The following is a 19,063-nucleotide window of genomic DNA, read 5'->3' as shown; positions in this document are numbered from 1 at the left end:
AAGCAACCATTTTCCTCTTTTTTTTTTAATTGATTTTTAGAGAGAGCGGAATGGAGAGGGAGAGAGAGAGAAACATAGAAGAGAGAAATATCAATCGGCTGCCTCCCGCGTTGACCAGGATCAAACTTGCAACCTGGGTATATGCCCTAGCTTGGAATTGAACCCAAGACCCTTTGGTGCACAGGACAGTGCTCAACCAACTGAACCACACCATCCAGGGAGTGATCACCTTTCTCTTCCATGAATGAGTACAACTTAAGGTGAGAAAAAAGAAATTTACTGCACGTGAGCGAGGCCTAGAAGCAATACTATGAGAGATTTTTTTAAAAAATCAGAAAAGGTTGGGGTTAGAAACATAACTTGTAAATTGTCAACACTGAAATGAAAAACTGAATTTGAGAAAGCATAAGCTCAGCAAAAGAGAAAGTATTTGTCAAAGGAATAGGAAGAAACCCAAGGTGATTATAAGAAAGTCATGGAAGAAGGGACATTTTAAAAGTTTAAGGCCGCAGAGGGGCTAAGGAAGATGGCCATGAAGGAAGGAAAAAAAACCCAAAACACTGGATTTACAAACCAGAATTTAAATTTTCTTTAATGTAAGAGTTTTAGTGGATGATGAAGAAAACAGATGGAATGGTAAAATGGCAGAGACGCAGAGGAGAAAAGATGCGAATTTTTTTTTTTTTTCAAGAAAAGAGTAAGTACACAGGCAGAACAAAATAAATGGCAAGAATGAAGCTCAGAGCTAATTTTAGAAGCAGGATGAAAACCAGGAGGGAGGAAACAGGAAGATGGAGAAGGTCTGAAATAAAGAACACAGGGAAAGGAGCTTTGACAAGGAGGAGGGTCGAGAATGAAGAAAAGAATAGTGATGATTTGAAGTTAGAAGAAGGTGAGGCAGTTAATGTTTCCACAAAGACGTAAGGTTGACTTCTGAGGGTAACCAGAAGCTGTATGGGAATAAACTGGTAATAGAATCCATCAACTCAGTCAACTGATCTCCACCTCATCTTCAGGTTACACCTGAGAGGATCAAAGCCAAGCCTAGGCACAAAGTCAATAGGGGCTGGTGGGTCCAGATTTCTTCCCAACTGTATCTCAAAATACTTGCTCCAGCCTGATGTAAACTTGGTTAGTTCAGCTGAGAACCATTTGACAAAATCTCGGACTGAATGTTTCAGTTCCTTAGAAGGTTCCCTGACCAGCTCCCTAACTAAGCTTCATTGAGGAAAATGATGACCCGAGCGCTTTCTGGCCAGATAAATTTAAAACTCTGATTTCGAAAAAGAAAATTTTGTCACATGCATGAAGCAATCTTTGGTTGTTGATGGCAATGAGAAAGATACAAGAGCGCAGCAGCTGCTGGATGATTCTGTCTTGCCTTTTTGATTAAAGGAAGAAAGGCCAGGCCAATTAAAGTCTTTTCTTTCCCCAGAATGCCACGCTGTCTAAAATCCAGAAGTTTGCTTGCATTCCTTTTGAAATTGCATTTTAAAACCAAGGTCCCTGGGTACCTCTTTTCCTGACTCTATTTCACACTCCATCTGCCCCGCATGCCACAGGCATTTCTTCATCACATGGAACTGGAGTTCCTGCTTCCACATGGTGGTGGTTGCACTCCACCCTGGCTACAAAAAAACACATTTATTTTCCTCTGCCTCATAACTGTACTTCTATCTGTCACATACGGATTCTGTTTCTCATCAGAAGGCCGACACAAGGCCTGGACACAAGAGTCACTATCTGTAATCGAATCACAGTGTTTACAATCATATATTTAAATGAACATTATTTTACAGAAATAATTAAATCAAGCAGAAATTGAGGCATTCCAGGAATGATCTAAAATTAGCTCTGACCTTCACCTGTGAGTAATCAGGAATCTGCTGAAGCAGAAAAGGCTACTGAATAAAAGACGTAAGGCTTTGACTACAAAGCAGCTCTAATTAGGCTATCTAATTGTACTAGTTACCAATCTTCCATGGAACCTAGAAAAGAAACACAAGTATGTTTTGGTTTTTTCTTCTCAAAACCACTTGGTCATAGATTCTTATAATCCACAGCTGACAGAACTCCTGCTCTTAAAAAAGGGGGAGTGCATTGAAACAGCAGGAAGGGGGAAACCAGACGATCAAGTAGACTACGTGGGGCCCTGTGGGACCAGCATCTTCTCCCCACATGGGACACACTAACCACATGTGGCCAGCATCTTGACTAACTCCGACGTACAAGAACTGTTGGAGATTTTACATCTTTACAACCATCTGCGGTCTTTCAGTCCACATATGTGGCCATCAGAGCCACTAGCACAAGCTATTTACATGGACAAGGGCTGGGGACAGTAATCGCTCTTCAAGTGCATCTTGAATTCCGGTCAAGGGCACATGCCCAGGTTGTGGGCTCCATCCCCAGCGGGGGGCATGCAAGAGGCAGCCTATCAATGATTCTCATCATTGATGTTTCTATTTCTCTCACCCTCTCCCTTCCTCTCTGAAATCAATAAAAATATTTTTTAAAAAGGAGAGCATAAGGTACCCAAATATGCCAATATTGTTACAAACCACTGGTTGCTACCTTATCTCCTCCTCCCCAGGGCCAACATTTTACAACAAATAGGACAGGCGCCCACAACAATGAATTGTGTGGCTCCCAAGTGTCAACAGGGCTGAGCTGAGAAAGCCTGCTAACTGGCACAACAGAAGGGGGAAAATCAATTCATGAAACATATGATTTGTGGCTATTTCCTCTTGGACCTCTTTACCAGATCAGTAACTGGATACGGCACAGCTCTACACTCAAGGGAGATCACAGCCTGATCTCAGTAAGTAGTGCAGCATTTGAAGGCACAGGTATAGAAAAACGATACCCCATGTTTGTAAGGGGAAAGGGTGGGAAGAAGCGGGACTAGGTGGGACAGGCAGATACCACCATCCCTCAGTGATACCTAAGGACATGAGCAGAAGTCCTTCCCGCCAGTCTCATTCTGAAGCACACAGGGGGCCTACACAGTGTGACCATTCATCCCTGTCATCATTCACTGCACACACCCCGTCAGGACTCATGGCACAGCACAGTACCAGAACTGACAATAAGGAGCCTTGAGATGTGCACAGAGAACTTCTAACAGCATGGAAAGATGCTCATGAAAAGTAAATAATAAAAAGCCAAGAACAAAGTTCTACTGTATTATACACTCAATTATGCTCAGCTATGTTAAATGAATGCACAGAAAACTATAAGTAAAGCACATAAAATAATGGGTGGTGACATGAGTGCTCTTTTTCTCCTTTTAAATACTTTCATAATTTTATTAAAAACGTATTTATTGGTTGACCACTGGGGGAACTCATTCCATTCATCCTTTATTCAACTGAGAATTTATCAAATCAGGGTATCCCACTCACCATGACGGAGGAACTGCCTAGGAACCTATAGAGACCTATTTCCCTTCCACCAGCTGGAGTATTAGGAACACCTTGTAATGCTCTGCTGGGAGCCCCAGATCACTCTACTCTTCGCACTAAGGGCAACATTTCCCTGGGAACTGCCTCATTGCTTCTTCCACTTTTCCTCTAGTGCTGACAGGTGTGTCCATTCATCCTCCCAGAGGAGTCAAACCTGGTCAGGGTTTTTGAAGTAAAGAGAGAAAGATGAGACCTTTGACCTGCACTTATTCAAGGCTGCCTAGGTCTTTATGGCACTAAAACAATAAATCTTCCATCTACACCAGCTCACTAGAGTTCTAATGGGGCTTGCGCTGTTGGCTACTTCTCAGTGCATGTCCCTCTGCCCAACCACCTTCTCTCTTATAAATGTTATGACTGATGAAAGGCAGCACATGAGTAGTGCTGGGTTTTATAATGAAAATACCATGGCCCTAGCTGGTTTGGCTCAGTGGATAGAGTGTCGGCCTGCGGACCGAAGGGTCCTGGGTTCGATTCCGGTCAAGGGCACATGACCGGGTTTACAGGCTTGATCCCTAGTAGGGGGCGTGCAGGAGGCAGCCAATCAATGATTCTCTCTCATCATTGATGTTTCTATCTTTCTCTCTCTCTCCCTTCCTCTCTGAAATCAATATAAATATATATTTTTTAAAAATACTATGAAATCTCCTTAAGTATCATTCATTCCTAATGTTACCCATCAGAGAGAAAAAGATTACTTTTATTTTTTTTCTAAGCTTCTCACTTCTCTAGAATGTTCTCTAGAGTGGTCTATGAAGGGATAAAGACAAATAATGTACATTTCCATATTATCTATTTCATTGCTGATCAAAGGAAGTATTCCATAAAAATTGGGGAGAAAATTATCAGTATATTGGTTAATAAATGTCTCTTAATTAAGGGAGCAAAATGCAAAAACATATTTTGTTTATGAACTGTTTTATAAAATGTAAAGTCAGAATCTTGCCATCAGAGCACTTTCAGAATCACAATATTATTGTAGTCCACTGTATTTTTATACCTACCAATTCTTTCCATTAAAATCCCTTGCCTGTCACCTCTGGAATTCCAGAGAACACTGAACTAAAATGTTTTGTTGTTGATGGTGGTTGTTTTGAAATCCAGGAGGAGAGGGGAGGATGAGAGAAGATATTAGATGTATTTAGTAAGAAAAAAATCAACCTTCATTTAATATAGCAATTATACTCTAAATCCTAATGACTGTTTTGAGTCAATCCATATCTCCCAATTCCTGTCACAATCTAGGTAAACCTAAGCTCCCATTAACTCCTGCTGGCACAAATACATACCTGGACACTGAGGATTTTAATAAATATCACAGTTTTGTGATCAAATATCTGGTTCTTTTTTGCAATTTGGTCTCTGGCTCTGCTTGAGTGACTAAGAAGCTTTGCAGTTTGAACTCTGACAAACTGCACTTCCTACTGTTTAAACATTGCTTGTTTTACAGCTTTGTTTTGCAAGCTCCAAGGAAAACCCAGGCATGGACAGTGTCTTGTGACAATTCTGCTGACATTATGATACTGACCCTTGGTCCTATCTCATGATTCCACCTGCTGATCCTAAATTAGCAAACATTGGAAAGCCCGGTTGCCCCAACCACCCAGAAAATGTAGAGTGCATACTCACAGCTCTGCTTCCCTTAGCAATCAATCCCCTTAAAGGTCAGCCTCCTGTGGTTTTTGTCCTTAAATGCCCTGCCCTGCCTCTCCCTCCTCAGAACGCGCTTTGTTTGTACTGGAAGCTGTGTCTCCCGGGCTTGCAACCCATGCTTTTGAGAATAAACCTCTTGATTTAAATTCCAGGGTCTTGGAAATGTGTTGATAACAATGACCTCCCCTCCCAATTTTCTCTTGCCTGTATTGCTAGGTTATTTCTTTATGATTATGTGCCATGTAGATAGTTTCAAACTTATCTTCGTGCTTATAAACATTGCAAGCATAGCTATTTCTGCAATCTATTATTTGGTAATTCTATTGCATGAGGTCTGTGCAGGTCTGTTCTGCTGACTGTAGTTTCCACTTTTCCTGGCTTTGGTGCTCCGTTTCCTTGTGGACTTTATCAATTTTGGCTGAAATTGTTCAGTCAGCTTGTGTAATTATTTATTGGAATAAGATGAGTTCTGAAACATAGGTGTTAACGCCCCAGGAGGATTTTGTTTGCTTTTACTGAATACTTTGAGGCACATCTGGTCAAGAACCATCTAAAACCACCATGTGAGATGAAGACTTTCTGGTTGTTTACTGTTTTTTTTGATGCCACCCAGATAATATGTGCTTGGCCCCCTGGAGCAGAGTTTGGGCTCCTGAATATAAAGCTCAGTGCTCGGCTCACCTTCTCCCAGGGGAGTGGACTGGGTTCACTTCAGGTTCCTCCTTACACTGAGGTGGGAAGGAGTCCCAACTTAACAGGATTGTCTCCTGCTGGACTGCCACCTAAGACAGGACCATGATAATCAATACTCAAGTGTGCTAGGTCCACCAGGATGAGAGCAGCTTCAGTGCTCAGCTAACCTGGACTCCAGCTTTCACTTAAGAGTTTGGCCTTACAGTTCTTATAATCATCTTTTCATTATCATCTTATCAATACTTTGATGAAAATGTTTTCTTTTATCCTGAATTTTTAGTTAATTTCTTAGGAGAATCAATCTGTGTAATGTAACCTAATTACCAAAAACCTGAACATCCTAATATCTAATGCATACTATTACCAACTCTATCTTTTAAAAATCAATATGGTAATAACAATGTATGATATCATTCCAGTACTGAAAATACAGAGGGAACACTCTGTAAAGTAGATGCTTATCTAACCACTGCTTAGTACACCTGAAACTAATACAAAATAATATTGAATGTAAACTATAATTGAAAAATAATGTTAATAAAAATAAATAAATAGCCCTAGCCGGTTTGGCTCAGTGGATAGAGCGTCAGCCTGCGGACTGAAGGGTCCCCGGTTCAATTCCGGTCAAGGGCACATGCCCAGGTTTCGGACTCAATCCCCAGTAGGGGGCGTGCAGGAGGCAGCCAATCAATGCTTCTCTCTCATCATTGATATTTCTATCTCCCCCTTTTCCTTCCTCTCTGAGATAAATTTAAAAAACAAAGCAAAACAAACAAATAAATAATCTATTCCAGTTCCTACCTTTCATAGAATTGCCTTATCTGGCCCCTATCTCATCCTCCTCCTTTCACTCTCTGTCCTACCCCACCTAGCCTTCTTTCCAAATATTCCATAAATCTCTTCACCTCAGGACCTTTGCATGTGTTTATCCCTTTGTCCAGAATGCTATTACCTCCTTCTTTATCAAGGAAATGCCTACTATCTTTGGAGCTCATCCCAAATGTCACTTGCTCCAGGAACCCATCCCTGATAACCCAGAGGTGGTGAGACAAGTGCTAGCAGAGCTTCCTGTAAGTCTTCTGCAAAGAACTTACGACTCTTAATTAACTGTTGTTACTGGTTTACCGCCTGTCATCTTCTCTAGAATATAAGTCCCATGAGGGCAACAACAATATCTGCCTATTTCCAATTACTGTGCCTATACCTAGCAATTGCATGTATATAGTAGATACAATAAATAGTTTATGAATGAATAAAGCATAGCAAAGCTAGAAAGTTTTGTCCTAATTTCAATATCCGCTGTTGACTTTAAAATAAGACTATTATATACAAATATAATATATAATTTTATTTTCAAAGATACACATACTAGTACATCTCTAATTATGATTCAAATGTACAGTCAAACAAAGAAGAGAATACAATAGACTGGAAATTAGATCCTATCTATTAACAGTCATGCTATAACACCTCTTGAATATGCAAAATCTACAAACACAGAATGATGCTCAGTAAATTCATGCAATTACAGTAAAAACTTCTAAAAGTTTTCAGAAGAAACATCAAAATTAATGAAAGCAAAATATTTTATGAGTTCGTGGAAAAGAAAGTTCCTCGGTACTCTGACAAAAATTCCTGTGTATTAAAAAGACTACCAGGCAAGAAAGGAAAAGAAAAGAATTCACACAAGCAGTATGTCAGTGGTCAATGTGACAAAACTTAGATGTGAAGAGTGAGGTGAAAGAATAAAGGACTTAAAGACTCTATATAATGGGAAGAACAAGTAACTAAGGAAATTTAGGATTTGAAAATAGGTGGAGGGAAAGGGAATGTTGTTTCTGGGTATTTTAAGTAATATCAAGAAATCTAAGCAGAAATGCCCATTAGTGGGGTAGACAGAATTTTAAGATGGCCCTCATGACCTTCACCCTATGGCATTACTACCATGATATGTCATCATATGGCAAAAGGATCTTGCAGACACAATTAGTTACTAAAGTACTGACCTAAAATAGTGAAATTATCAAAGTCGGTCTATCCTAATTATTCAAGCCCTTTAAAAGTGAAGATTTTCTTGGCTGATAGCAGAAGGGAAGTTAGAGAGAGCTGAAGCATGAGATGTATTTGCCATGACAGAGATGGAAGGGCCCACAGGGAAGGACCTCAAAGTGGCTTCTAGGAGCAGAGAGCAATCCTCAGCCAACAGTCAGTAAGAAGACTGGGACCTAAGTCCTAAAACCACAAGAAACTGAATTCTGCAAACAAGGGTCATCTTGAAAGTGGATTCTTTTTAGAACCTTCAGATAAGAGTCCAGCCTGGCCAGAATCTAGTCTAGCTCACCCAGACTTCTGACCTAAAGAATTGTGAGGTAATAAATGAATACTGTTTTAAAGCCACTACGTTTGTGATAATGTGTGGCCAGCAACAGAAAGCTAACACAGCAACTGGAAACAGTGACATATATATATAGCTTTAAGAGTTACCGTACCCCAGCCGGGTGTAGCTCAGCGGTTGTGCATCAACTCAGAAACCAAGAGGTCACCGATTCAATTCCCAGTCAGGGCATATGCCTGGGTTGTGGGCTCAATCCCCAGTGAGGGGCGTGCAGCAGGCGGCCAATCAATGATTCTCTCTCATTATTGATGTTTCTTTCTCTCCCTCTCCCTTCCTCTCTGAAATCAATAAAAATCTACACTAATAAAAGAGAAAGATGCAAATTGACCATACCTTCACGACACCCACCAGCCAATCAGGAGTATGCAAATTAACTCAACAAAGATGGTGGGTTAATTTGCATACATAGGCACCGAGCCGGGGCAGGATGCTTGCGTCATCACCATGGTGACGATGCAGGTGTACAGCAGTGCCTCAGCCACTCAGGGCCTCTGGGCAGCATGGGAAGGCAGAAAGGCGGCTCTGGGTGGAGCAAAGGCAATGCCAGCAGCCAGGGGAAGGAAGGCCCATTCTTGCACGAATCTTCATGCATTGGGCCTCTAGTATATTAATAAAAAAAAAAAAGAGTTACTGTAAAGAAACTGCTAGAATAGATGAGCTTTCCTGTGGAAAGTATACAAAAGAAGGGAAGAATATATGATAAGGCCTTGAAGGATACCTACAATTAGAATGTGTTTTTTTAATTAAATCTTTATTGTTGGAAGTATTACATATGTCCCCTTTTTTTCCTCATTGGCCTCCTTCTATCCCACCCTCACCCCTGACCCAGAATGTGTATTTTTTTAATGACATTAATACTGTATGATTGTGAGTATACGCCAGTATTTAAAAACTATGAAAAAATACTCTATTGATAACGTGGAAATAACTGAACAGCAAACATTTATATCCACCTGTCCCTTCATTTACCCATTTCCAAAAGGCACACTCACTCATGTGTGCTCCCTTTTTTTTAGTTACTATTTCAATCACGTGAATCATAATCTTACATTTACCCAAATACAAAGATTTATTGCATAAAGGAGAAAAAAATTTACCCCCCCAAAAAGTATCCCTAAAAGTTTGTAATATCTGAAAGGACTTTAATCTTGTAGTCCTAAAACTAAATTTCCTTGAGTCTCTATTATAGCTAATATGGACCTACTTAACTTCCTAAGTATAAACAGATGATTTTTATCATAATTCCTATCAATAATATCTTGCCTGAAATTTTTATGAAGCTGGTTTTTTCTCCCTAAATCTTGTCTTACACTGGTATTTAGTCAAATCAAAAGCTATAAAATCATTAATTACATAAAAGCTGGCATTGAACAATGTCCATTAATCAAAACTAAGCCAACATCATATGCACATAATTAATAACTGTTTTCTCACTACATCAAAGACTATTGCCTTTCCACAAAATTTTAATCACTTTCCAACATATTCCCATCAACTTAATTATATTTGAACACAATGTAAAAATTTAGAAAACTAAGGCAGTTTTAAAGCCTCCCAAGTTACAATTTATTAAGATTTGCTAACTCAAAAAAAATTCCAAGAAAATGAGCTGCTCATGCAACTAATATAGAATTCATCATTGGAAAATCTTATGAGAACTGATGTAATTATTTAGCTTTTGAATGATTAAAAGAGAGACTTAAAGCAATATTACCCAGGAAACATGAAAGTTATCAAGGGCCTCCCAGCCCATCAGTCAACTAACTACATACAGATGAGTTCTAGGGTCCTGCATGTGATTAAATCAGCTGATCATGCAAAGAAGCCACAGTAATGAAACAGCGGCACAAGGATCATGTAAAAGAAAAGCTCTGTCTCTCTTTGGTTTTGTCTCCTGAACTCGTAATGATGTAAATGCACCTGAGTTTTATGCATTTGGCCACTAGTTGAATGGTTCTATTTTTCTCTCATCTCTCTGTAAGTGACTGATCATTACTTTCAAAACATCTCGTACACAATTAAACCAATGCATTGCATGCTGGGTGAGAAGCAAAGTTTCCTGGCCCAGCACTCCATCTCTGACACTCTATGTTTTATAAACTTGTAGAGAGGCAATGCTGGGGAGCTTCCAAAAGAATTTCCAAAGTAGGTTTCTCCCTAGAATAAGTACAGTAGTTCTACCCTTATCTGAGGGGTGTACATTCCAAGACCCTCCCCAGTGGATGCCTGAAACCCCAGATAGTACTGAACCCTATATATACTATGTTTTTTCCTATACATATACACCTATGATAAAGTTTAACTTATAAATTAGGCTCAGCAAGAGATTAACAACAACTAATAATAAAATAGAACAATGCTAGTATACTGTAATAAAAGTTATGCAAATGTGGCCCCTCTCAAATTACATAACTGTACCCACGTTTTCACTCAAAGGATGCACATTACAGCTTGTTTTTGGCATATCCGAATTGTAGGCATCACTACTTTTGCACTTTTGGGCTATTATTAAGTAAAATAAGGATTCCTTGAACACAAGCGTTGTGATACTGCAACATTCAATCTGATAACTGAGATGGCTACTAAGTGACTAACAGGCGGGAACACACAGCACAGATATGCTGGACAAAAGGATAATTCCTGTTCCCAGGCAGGACAGATGAGATGGTCTGAGATTTCATCATACTACTCAGAATGGTGTGCAATTTAAAACTTGCAAATTGTGTGTTTCTGAAATTTACCTTTAATATTTTCGAACCAGAGTTGACAGCAGGGTAAATGAAACCATGGAAAGCAAAACTGCAGTTAAGGGGGACTACTGTAAGTTAGAAACCCTGTTGGTGACCCTACATAATTTTAACCACAAAAGGACAGAATTATATTCTAAACATTTTTACTTTCCTTAATATTTAATTTACATTTTTACTTTCAATAACCTTTTGTGGTAACATAGTTCAAGGTTTACTATAATTGCTATTTTTCTTAAAATTCTTTTTTCTTAAGCTTCTAAGGCATCGCTTTGGTAGAAACAGTCTATTTATAACTCTTAGCACATGAATTTTATAGCTGCTTTTTTTTTTACAGTGAAATCGTAGTGTGTGCATTTCCTACCTAATAATAGACAAATATGCAAATTGACCGTACCTTCGCTATGCCCGCGATTGGCCAGGAGGCGCGGGGGGGGGGGGGGGACTCGGGGTATCTGGGATGGCCGATTGGCCCAGCGGGACACTGAGCTCGCATCGCCAGCGGCAGCTCGAGCTCAGCGTCTGCGCCATGGCTGTGCTGCGGCACAGAAGGGGCCTCTGGGGCAGCGAGCCCACGTCCTGCTGCGGACCATCAAAAGTGGGGGAGCTTTTCGATCGCTCCCCTGCGATCAAAAGCAAAAATGTGGGAGCTGGGTGCCTGTCCGCTCAGGCACCAGGCCTTTCAGAAGTCTTCGCCATGCTGGAGGCTTCTGAAAGGCCTGGTGCACCAGCGGACAGGCACCCAGCTCCCCCGCGATCGAAAGCAAAAGTGTGGGAGCTGGGTGCCTGTCCGCTCCCGCACCAGCGATCAAAAGCAAAAGCGCGGGAGCTGGGTGCCTGTCCGCTGGTGCACCAGGCCTTTCAGAAGCCTCCGGTGCGGCTTTTCCTCTCTGTAAAAAATCAATAAAATACATATTTTTTTAAAAAGACATAAAGATAAGTAGGTGAGACAGAACATGGAAAGTACTACAGCTTTTGAGCAAGGCAGGAATCACCTTGTCCACGGCCATCATTCTTAAGATGAAGAACAAGGCTAGAGAGCACATAGGACTCTCAAGTCACACAGCAAGGATGGGCCAGAATCCATGATTTCTGATTCTAAAGCCTCACCTTGCCACTCTACATCATGGAGTGTAGTACCTACTGATAGCATCTACAGACAGAAATTAATACAATTTCATCAATCAATAAATCCATTCTTAAGACTACCAATAATTTGTCCTAAAAGCCTGCTAGTCTGTTGCTCCTCCTAAGGTCTCTGAAGAAAGAAGCTGCACTCTTACTGGTCAGGAGCACCAACTGTGGAGCCACCATGCTTAGGTTCAATTGTTGGGCTGACAAATTCACTGATTACGTGACCTTTTACAGTTATTTGACCTTTGTATACCTCAGCTCACTACTAATCTATATACTGGGAATAAATTCAGCACCTACCTCATAAGATTGCTGTAGGGAATAATTAACATCTGTACAATAATTAGGACAGTGCATCTCACATATGATTGCAAGAATATTAAACTTTCTCACTACATAAATGATGTAGGCTTAGCAGAGCAATGTTGATCACTAAGTCCTTGGACCACTTCTGTATGCTAAGGTACAGTAGATATGGCGATCATAGAAATGTCAATTCTGCCTTTAAATACTTCAAGACAAAATTCCTGTAATCATAAAACCAGATTCAATTTTTTATTTCTAACTTCTGGGATATCGAGAAATTAGTTTCCTTGGTCTGCCTTTCTCTGAATTAGGTACAACGAAGCTTGTCATCAGTGAAGCTATAAAGATGAGACAGCACGTGAAAGCCCTGGGGGCAACTGAGAATACAGGTATTTCACAGATATGTGCAGAGGATGTAAAACTTACTGTTCAGAGTCATAGTAATCCATATGCTTCTTTTTTTTGTTGTAAGCTGCAACACGAAAGGGAACTATTTCCAGAGTGATTAGGCCAGGGGCCATTGTCAGCACTTTGGCGCCGTGAGTTGGCTCGTAAAGGTCCTTCCCCGTTTCTGGATGAGGCATGCCAGCGGGATCTCGTCCAACAATGTAGAAATTGGCTCCTGCCACCATCCTCGCTCTGCAGTGCCACTGGACCTGGAATAACAGTTTTCCTATTAGATCATCATGCCTTTATGATGAGACCTAAGAAATAGTAAAGGAATAATAAATAAATATACTTCTCATATGATCCAAATTTAAATGTATAACCTTGGGAAGCCATAAACAGAACTGGCAACCCCTCTCCCTCAAAAAAAAAAAAATCTAAAAGTATAAATGTGTACAAGTGTTTATGCATACATGTTTATATTTTTTTACTTAAAGGAAATATGTGAGTACATGTGTCTACATGTATGATTTTACACAACTGCTAGATATCATTTATTTATAGTTCAAAATCTAATCCAGGAGGTTAGAAGTCGGGTAGAGATTGATCCTTTCATGGAAGCAACTGGAAGGGGCTTCTGGGATAACGGTAATGTTCTGTTTTCTTGCCATTTTCTTGACAGATAAACTGACAAATTAAATTGAATATATTTGAAGTATGCAACATGTTGACTTGATATATGTATATGCTATGAAATATTTACCACTATCAAATTAACACAGTCATTACCTCACATAGTTACCTGTGTGTGGTGAGAACACTTAAGATCTGAGCAAATTTCAGTATTATTAATGATAGTCACCCTGCTGTATATCAGATCCTAGGAATTTATTCATTTTATAACTGAAAGTTCATAACCTCTGACCAATTTTGGAAATAATAGAAATTAACATAATTTTATCAGTCAAAGGGAGATAAATTCATTCTTAATACTACAAAGAATTTTATCATCAAAAATCACTTTGCAACTTTAGTCCACGTTGGTGTCAGTCCTAGGCGTGCCTGGTAATGGTCTGTTTCTGGATCCGAGCCAAGGGCTGGCAACCAGGCTGTGCTCACTGTAGAAGTTCATTAAGCTGTGTGTACACTGTGACTTCTGAATTTTTCTGTTATACTTTCATTGGTTAAAAAAACTACTGGATGCAAATGATTAAACTAATTTGACTACTTATATAAACTGGTACTGAGAAAACATGTAGCTAAGTGACTATGACCCAGGATATCAGGCAAGAATTAAACAAGGCATTTGGCTGCATGCAAAACTAGCTTTCAAGCCCATACTTTCACATTAAGACATAGTTTAAAAACAAAAATCAGTCTAACACCTAGAATTTAGAAGTTAAAGTAACTGTAAGAGATCATCATTCTCATTAAAATTTGAAGTACACTCAAAGTTTGACTCGGCCAATAAAATATTGCGCAAACCCAGGTATAGAAATCTGTTTTTAGCTCCTTTCTTTCCATGTAAGGCTCCATTATTTAGTGATTTTTACAAAACCATCTCTGTTCTGCATGAAAATAAGGTATACATAATGAACACTACACATCGTTTTTATTTTCTCTCTCTTGACAATTTCTCTTATAACAGATACTTGTATATTGTGCCTAGAGAGCACAGTAGCAGGAGGGCAGTCACCCCACACCTGAACTGCTCACCCTGCAGAATTTGCTCTTTCAATTGTTACTACTGATATCCACCTCTTTATTTCCAAATGACATTCATAACCTGTCATGTCTTGACTGTTTAGTTTCAGAAACTATAAAATGTAGGCATTACTTCCACATTATTTTTCCTATTATAAAAGATGATGTTTGGTTTTACTCCACTCTCATTCCCTATCCCATTTGTCCAATAAATACAGTGATACATTTTGGTGAAATCAACATTCACCTGTAAAAATAGATGTTTTAAGTAAACTAACATATGAAACATGTGAGCAGTTAGAACAAACAGCACCTAGTACAGAGTAAGTACACAACAAATGTTCGCTGTTATTATGGTCTTTATTTTATTCCCCTCCTTGTACAACTGTTTGTTTTTCCTAGTGTTAATAACTGTCTTGATTTTTTCCACTCGTTTAATTTTCCATGTGCCTCTGTGTCTGTGTACCCGGTACTACCCTTCTTCCTGAGAACACAGTGAAATACAATTCCCAGCCTCCCTTGCAGTCTGACCATGTGGCCGAGTTCTGGCCAAAGGAATGAGAGCCAAAGTGATGTGTGCCACTTCCAGCTGAGGAACGCTAACAAGCCTCCTGAGTGCTATCTTAGTTCTTCTCTCCCCATTTGCCAGCTGAATCGAGAGGACCCCAAGATCCTATAACTACACCTTTTTCTGCTATAGTATTAATTCTATGTGCACTGAGCCACAATAAAATGAAAAATAAAGAAAGAAAACTCTGCCCACTCCCCTCTGCCCCTTCACCGTAGTCACACAAAAGACCTTTGCTAGTTCAGACTCAGAATTTTTATCGAGGTCAGAATTTTATCATCAATTAACTACTTTGCAACTCTACTTAAATGAAAAATCTTTTCTGCTGCATGCAAATGAATGGCTGCTTGCAAAGCATTAAACTAAAAGGGCAGTCTAAGTTCTCTGAATTTAGGTAAACTCACTTTGCTCATTAAGTATGTATGTCTAGGCATTTAAATCATTCAAACACCAAAAGGTCCACAAACACCGAATGTATGGCTTCATTTTAATATTTAAGGAAGCTCAGATCATTTAATCCAACCAGCTCCATACTCTTAAAACAAGAGGAAACTGAAGCCCAGAAAACTTAGCACCTTACTGGGTCACAGAGCATGTGGTTGGTGGCAGTGGCCAGTTCTAATTTTGTCTTGTAAAATTACCAGTCAATTAAATTGCTCTTGAACTTCTAGAGGTTACATGAGTAAATTAAAGGTAAACACACCAAACAAGGAGTCGTCAACATTCTCCTGCAGGTGACCTGAATTATTTTAATTTACAATTTAGTGAGTGGTTTCCCCATGAGAATACTTGTAAAACTATAACAGACGTGAATAAGCAAAACACGTAATTCTTCCAAAAATACCTGGTGTGAGTTAACTTATAACCTACTGAAAAGGTGATGTGCTTTAATCAAGAGACTGCGAGTCAGTCCAGAGCCCTTGCTGCATCTGGTTAAGCACACAGGCTGTGGAGTCAGGCTGTCCTAGATTTACATCGTGACTTTGCCCCTTACGAATTGAATGCCCTCAGGCAATTTCCTTATATAAGCCTCAGTTTCCAAATTTATAAAAACAAGGATAACTCTTAACACATAAGATTGATGGGAGATTTGAAAGCACTCAGGACAGCACCTGGCCCTCAATAAAGGAGAAACATTGCTGCTGTTACTATTATTCTGTAAAACATTCCCTGAAGATCCCAGTTGAATTAACTGCTTCCTAACCAGTGTTCTAAAGGAAATCCATTTGCTCTATGAAAAAGATGGCACACTGCCTAGAAGGTGGTCACTGACAACCAGTAAGAGCTGTCTGTTTATCTTTACAGCAGACTGAGGTCAAGATGTATTATTTATCTCGTATGCCCAGTGGCCAGCACGATGTCAGAATACTGAATGCATACGGAAGAAATACAAAGCCATGTCCAAAGGCTTTCTATAAAGCTTTCTAAGAATCGGCTGATGGTCAAGCTAACAACAAAGGACTTATTTTCTGCTTTTCTTGCACCTATGTACCAAATAACAAAGAGCTTTGTCACTTTTTCCTGATTATACAAGTAATTTATTTCGTACGTAACAAACACTGCTGGATGCCTACACAACTGAATTCGCTTTGCCCTGATGACAGGGACTTTATTCCAGAGGATGAGATGCCAGGTCCCAGTCTTCCTTGCCACGCAGCCCATAGCTGAGCAAACATGGGGCCTCTGAGGAAGTCTGCTGCAAGATCTATGAAAAGCTTTTCTTCCCTAACAAAATTCTCAACTCTCATTTATTGGAAATGTCTTTACCTTTATTTGTGTGAGAAAACAGGATTCTAGATTAACAAGCTTATATATTTTTTATTTTTTTGCTGGTTTTTCTTAATGATGCTAACCCATTGCTTCCAGTTCGCATTGCTTCTGAGAAGTTAGGCATCATTCCTACTTTTTAAAATATATTTTTATTGCTTTCAGAGAGGAAGGGAGAGGGAGGGAGAGAGAGATAGAAACATCAATGATGAGAGGGAATCATTGATTGGCTGCCTCCTGTACATCCCCCACTAGGGATGGAGCCCGCAACCTGGGCATGTGCCCTGACTGGGAATCAAACCATGACCTCCTGGTTCATAGGTCAATGCTCAACCATTGAGCCACACAGGCCAGGCAGCATCAGTCCTATTATTTCTCTAATGTTCCCTCTTCATCTCTCCCTCCCCATCACTCTACTTTCAAGGCTCCTCTTTACATCATTAATTTTCATCAGTGTGAGTACTATGTGCTTAAGTGTTGTTTTCTTTGAATTTATTTTCTTCCAAGATTAGAGGTTTCTTGAATTTTTAGGTTGATGTTTTTCACCAATTTCAGAAAGATTTCACCATCATTTTTTCAAAAATTTTTTTCTCACACATTTTTCTGTCTCCTTCTCTCAGAACTCCAATTACATATATGTTAGATAGCATGATATTGTCCAGTTACTGAGGCTCTGCTCATTCTCCCCATGCATTTTCTTTCTTTTTTCCAAATTATTTCAATTAATCCGATTCCTAGCTCATCGACCAGTTCTTCTGCCAAATGTTGTCTGATTTTAAGTCCATCGAATAAATGATTTCAATTCAGATACTATGCTTTTTTAGTCCTTGACTTTCCATTTGATTTTTCTTAGTTTCCATTTTTTTCTGAGATTCCCCATCCATGGACCATATTTTCCTTTAAAAAGCTTTAATACTTTTATTTGGTAATTCTAACATCAGCATCATCTCTAGGTCTGTGTCTAGTAACAACAAAGAGCTTTCATTCTGCATTGTAAATCACACTTTCCTGTTTCTTCCTGTTTCCAGTAATTTGTTATTGTATGTTGGACCTGTGCAAGGTTTGTTTTAAGGAGGTAATTGGCACCTCTTTTTATCTTTCTGCTGCTTGGTTGTAAGCCTTGTTGAGCAGGTCTAGCTTTTCTTTTTTTTTGCCTTTTTTAAAGTCCTCACCCAAGAATATGTTTTTTATTTATTTAGAGAGAGGCAGAGAGAGAGAGAGGAGAAAGAGAGAGGGAGAGAGAAATAGAGAGAGAGAGAGAGAGAGAGAGAGAGAGAGAGAGAGAGAGAGAGAGAGAAAGATGAGAGAGATGAGAGAAACATCAATCGGTTTCTTCCAGCATGAGCCCCAGCCAGGGATCAAACATATAATCTGGGTATGTGACCTGATCAGGAACAGAAACTGCCACTTTTCAGTGTATGGGACAACGCTCTAATCAACTGAGCCACAATGGCCAGGGCAGGTCTAGCTTTTTATCAATCTACTGCCTCTCAACTCCAAATTCACCCAAATTATTTAAGATAATGGACTGAACTCTAAGCATTTCTCCATCAGCAAGCACAATGCTGAGTTTTACCAGTAGAGGGCATCATAGGAACGTTGTAGGAGGAAGGGGGTATCAGTGGTGCCTGTGTATGTGGATAACTGGTGGCATTCTGGTCCATGAGCAAACCCGAAGTGCATAATCCTTCATAACCTCAAAGCCTTAGCCTGAACCCAGTGACCACCTCGCTGCCGCCCTCCTAATGCAGACACTGGTGCACCCCATGCCTCCCAGCAGCAGGGGCTCCCTCACTCCCTTCTGTACCCCACCCACCAGTCTGGGCTCACCGGTGCCCAGAGGATTGTTTCCTGCGTCCCTCTGCACACCAGCATCACACACTGTGCATCTCTCTGGCAGCAGTGGGCTCCCAAACACCCTCTGGGCACCGGTCTGTCAGCCTCAGTTAGCCTGTGCACCAGCACTGTTTCCTGCTTTCTGGCTCCTGTGAACCAGTTGTGGCCCAGACAGTCCACTGAACTTTTCCTCCATCCACTGGGATAAAACCATAGCTTTTTCAATGAGGTCTGGGGCCAACTCTTAGGGAAGGGATCCCTTTTACAAGTCTGTCCTTCCTTTAGTCATCTCCTTCAACCTTAGGGTACCCTTTAGAGTTCACTTGACATTTTTACAGTTATTCCACTACTGAAGTTTAATAATTCTTTAAATTTTCCCTATTCAAATTCTGTGCAATTTCCACCTCCT

The 19,063-nt window shown here is 40.0% G+C and overlaps 1 protein-coding gene across 3 annotated transcripts in view; it reads right to left on the bottom strand.

Moving 5' to 3' along the window:
• The window catches only part of PAPSS1 (3'-phosphoadenosine 5'-phosphosulfate synthase 1), a 99,986-nt gene that overhangs the window by 2,798 nt on the left and 78,125 nt on the right, over positions 1-19,063 (bottom strand). For 2 of the 3 annotated variants that reach the window (XM_028158613.2, XM_054726733.1), the window contains one exon: positions 12,819-13,048. In XM_028158613.2, coding sequence (XP_028014414.1) covers positions 12,819-13,048 — 230 coding nt within the window. Of the gene's footprint in view, positions 1-12,818; positions 13,097-19,063 lie in introns of those variants that run through there. The other variant, XM_054726743.1, reaches the window with a different exon arrangement.

This window comes from Eptesicus fuscus, chromosome 2 (assembly GCF_027574615.1).
Source record: "Eptesicus fuscus isolate TK198812 chromosome 2, DD_ASM_mEF_20220401, whole genome shotgun sequence".
NCBI lineage: Eukaryota > Metazoa > Chordata > Mammalia > Chiroptera > Vespertilionidae > Eptesicus > Eptesicus fuscus.
This window is presented reverse-complemented; position numbering and strand designations above follow the sequence as displayed.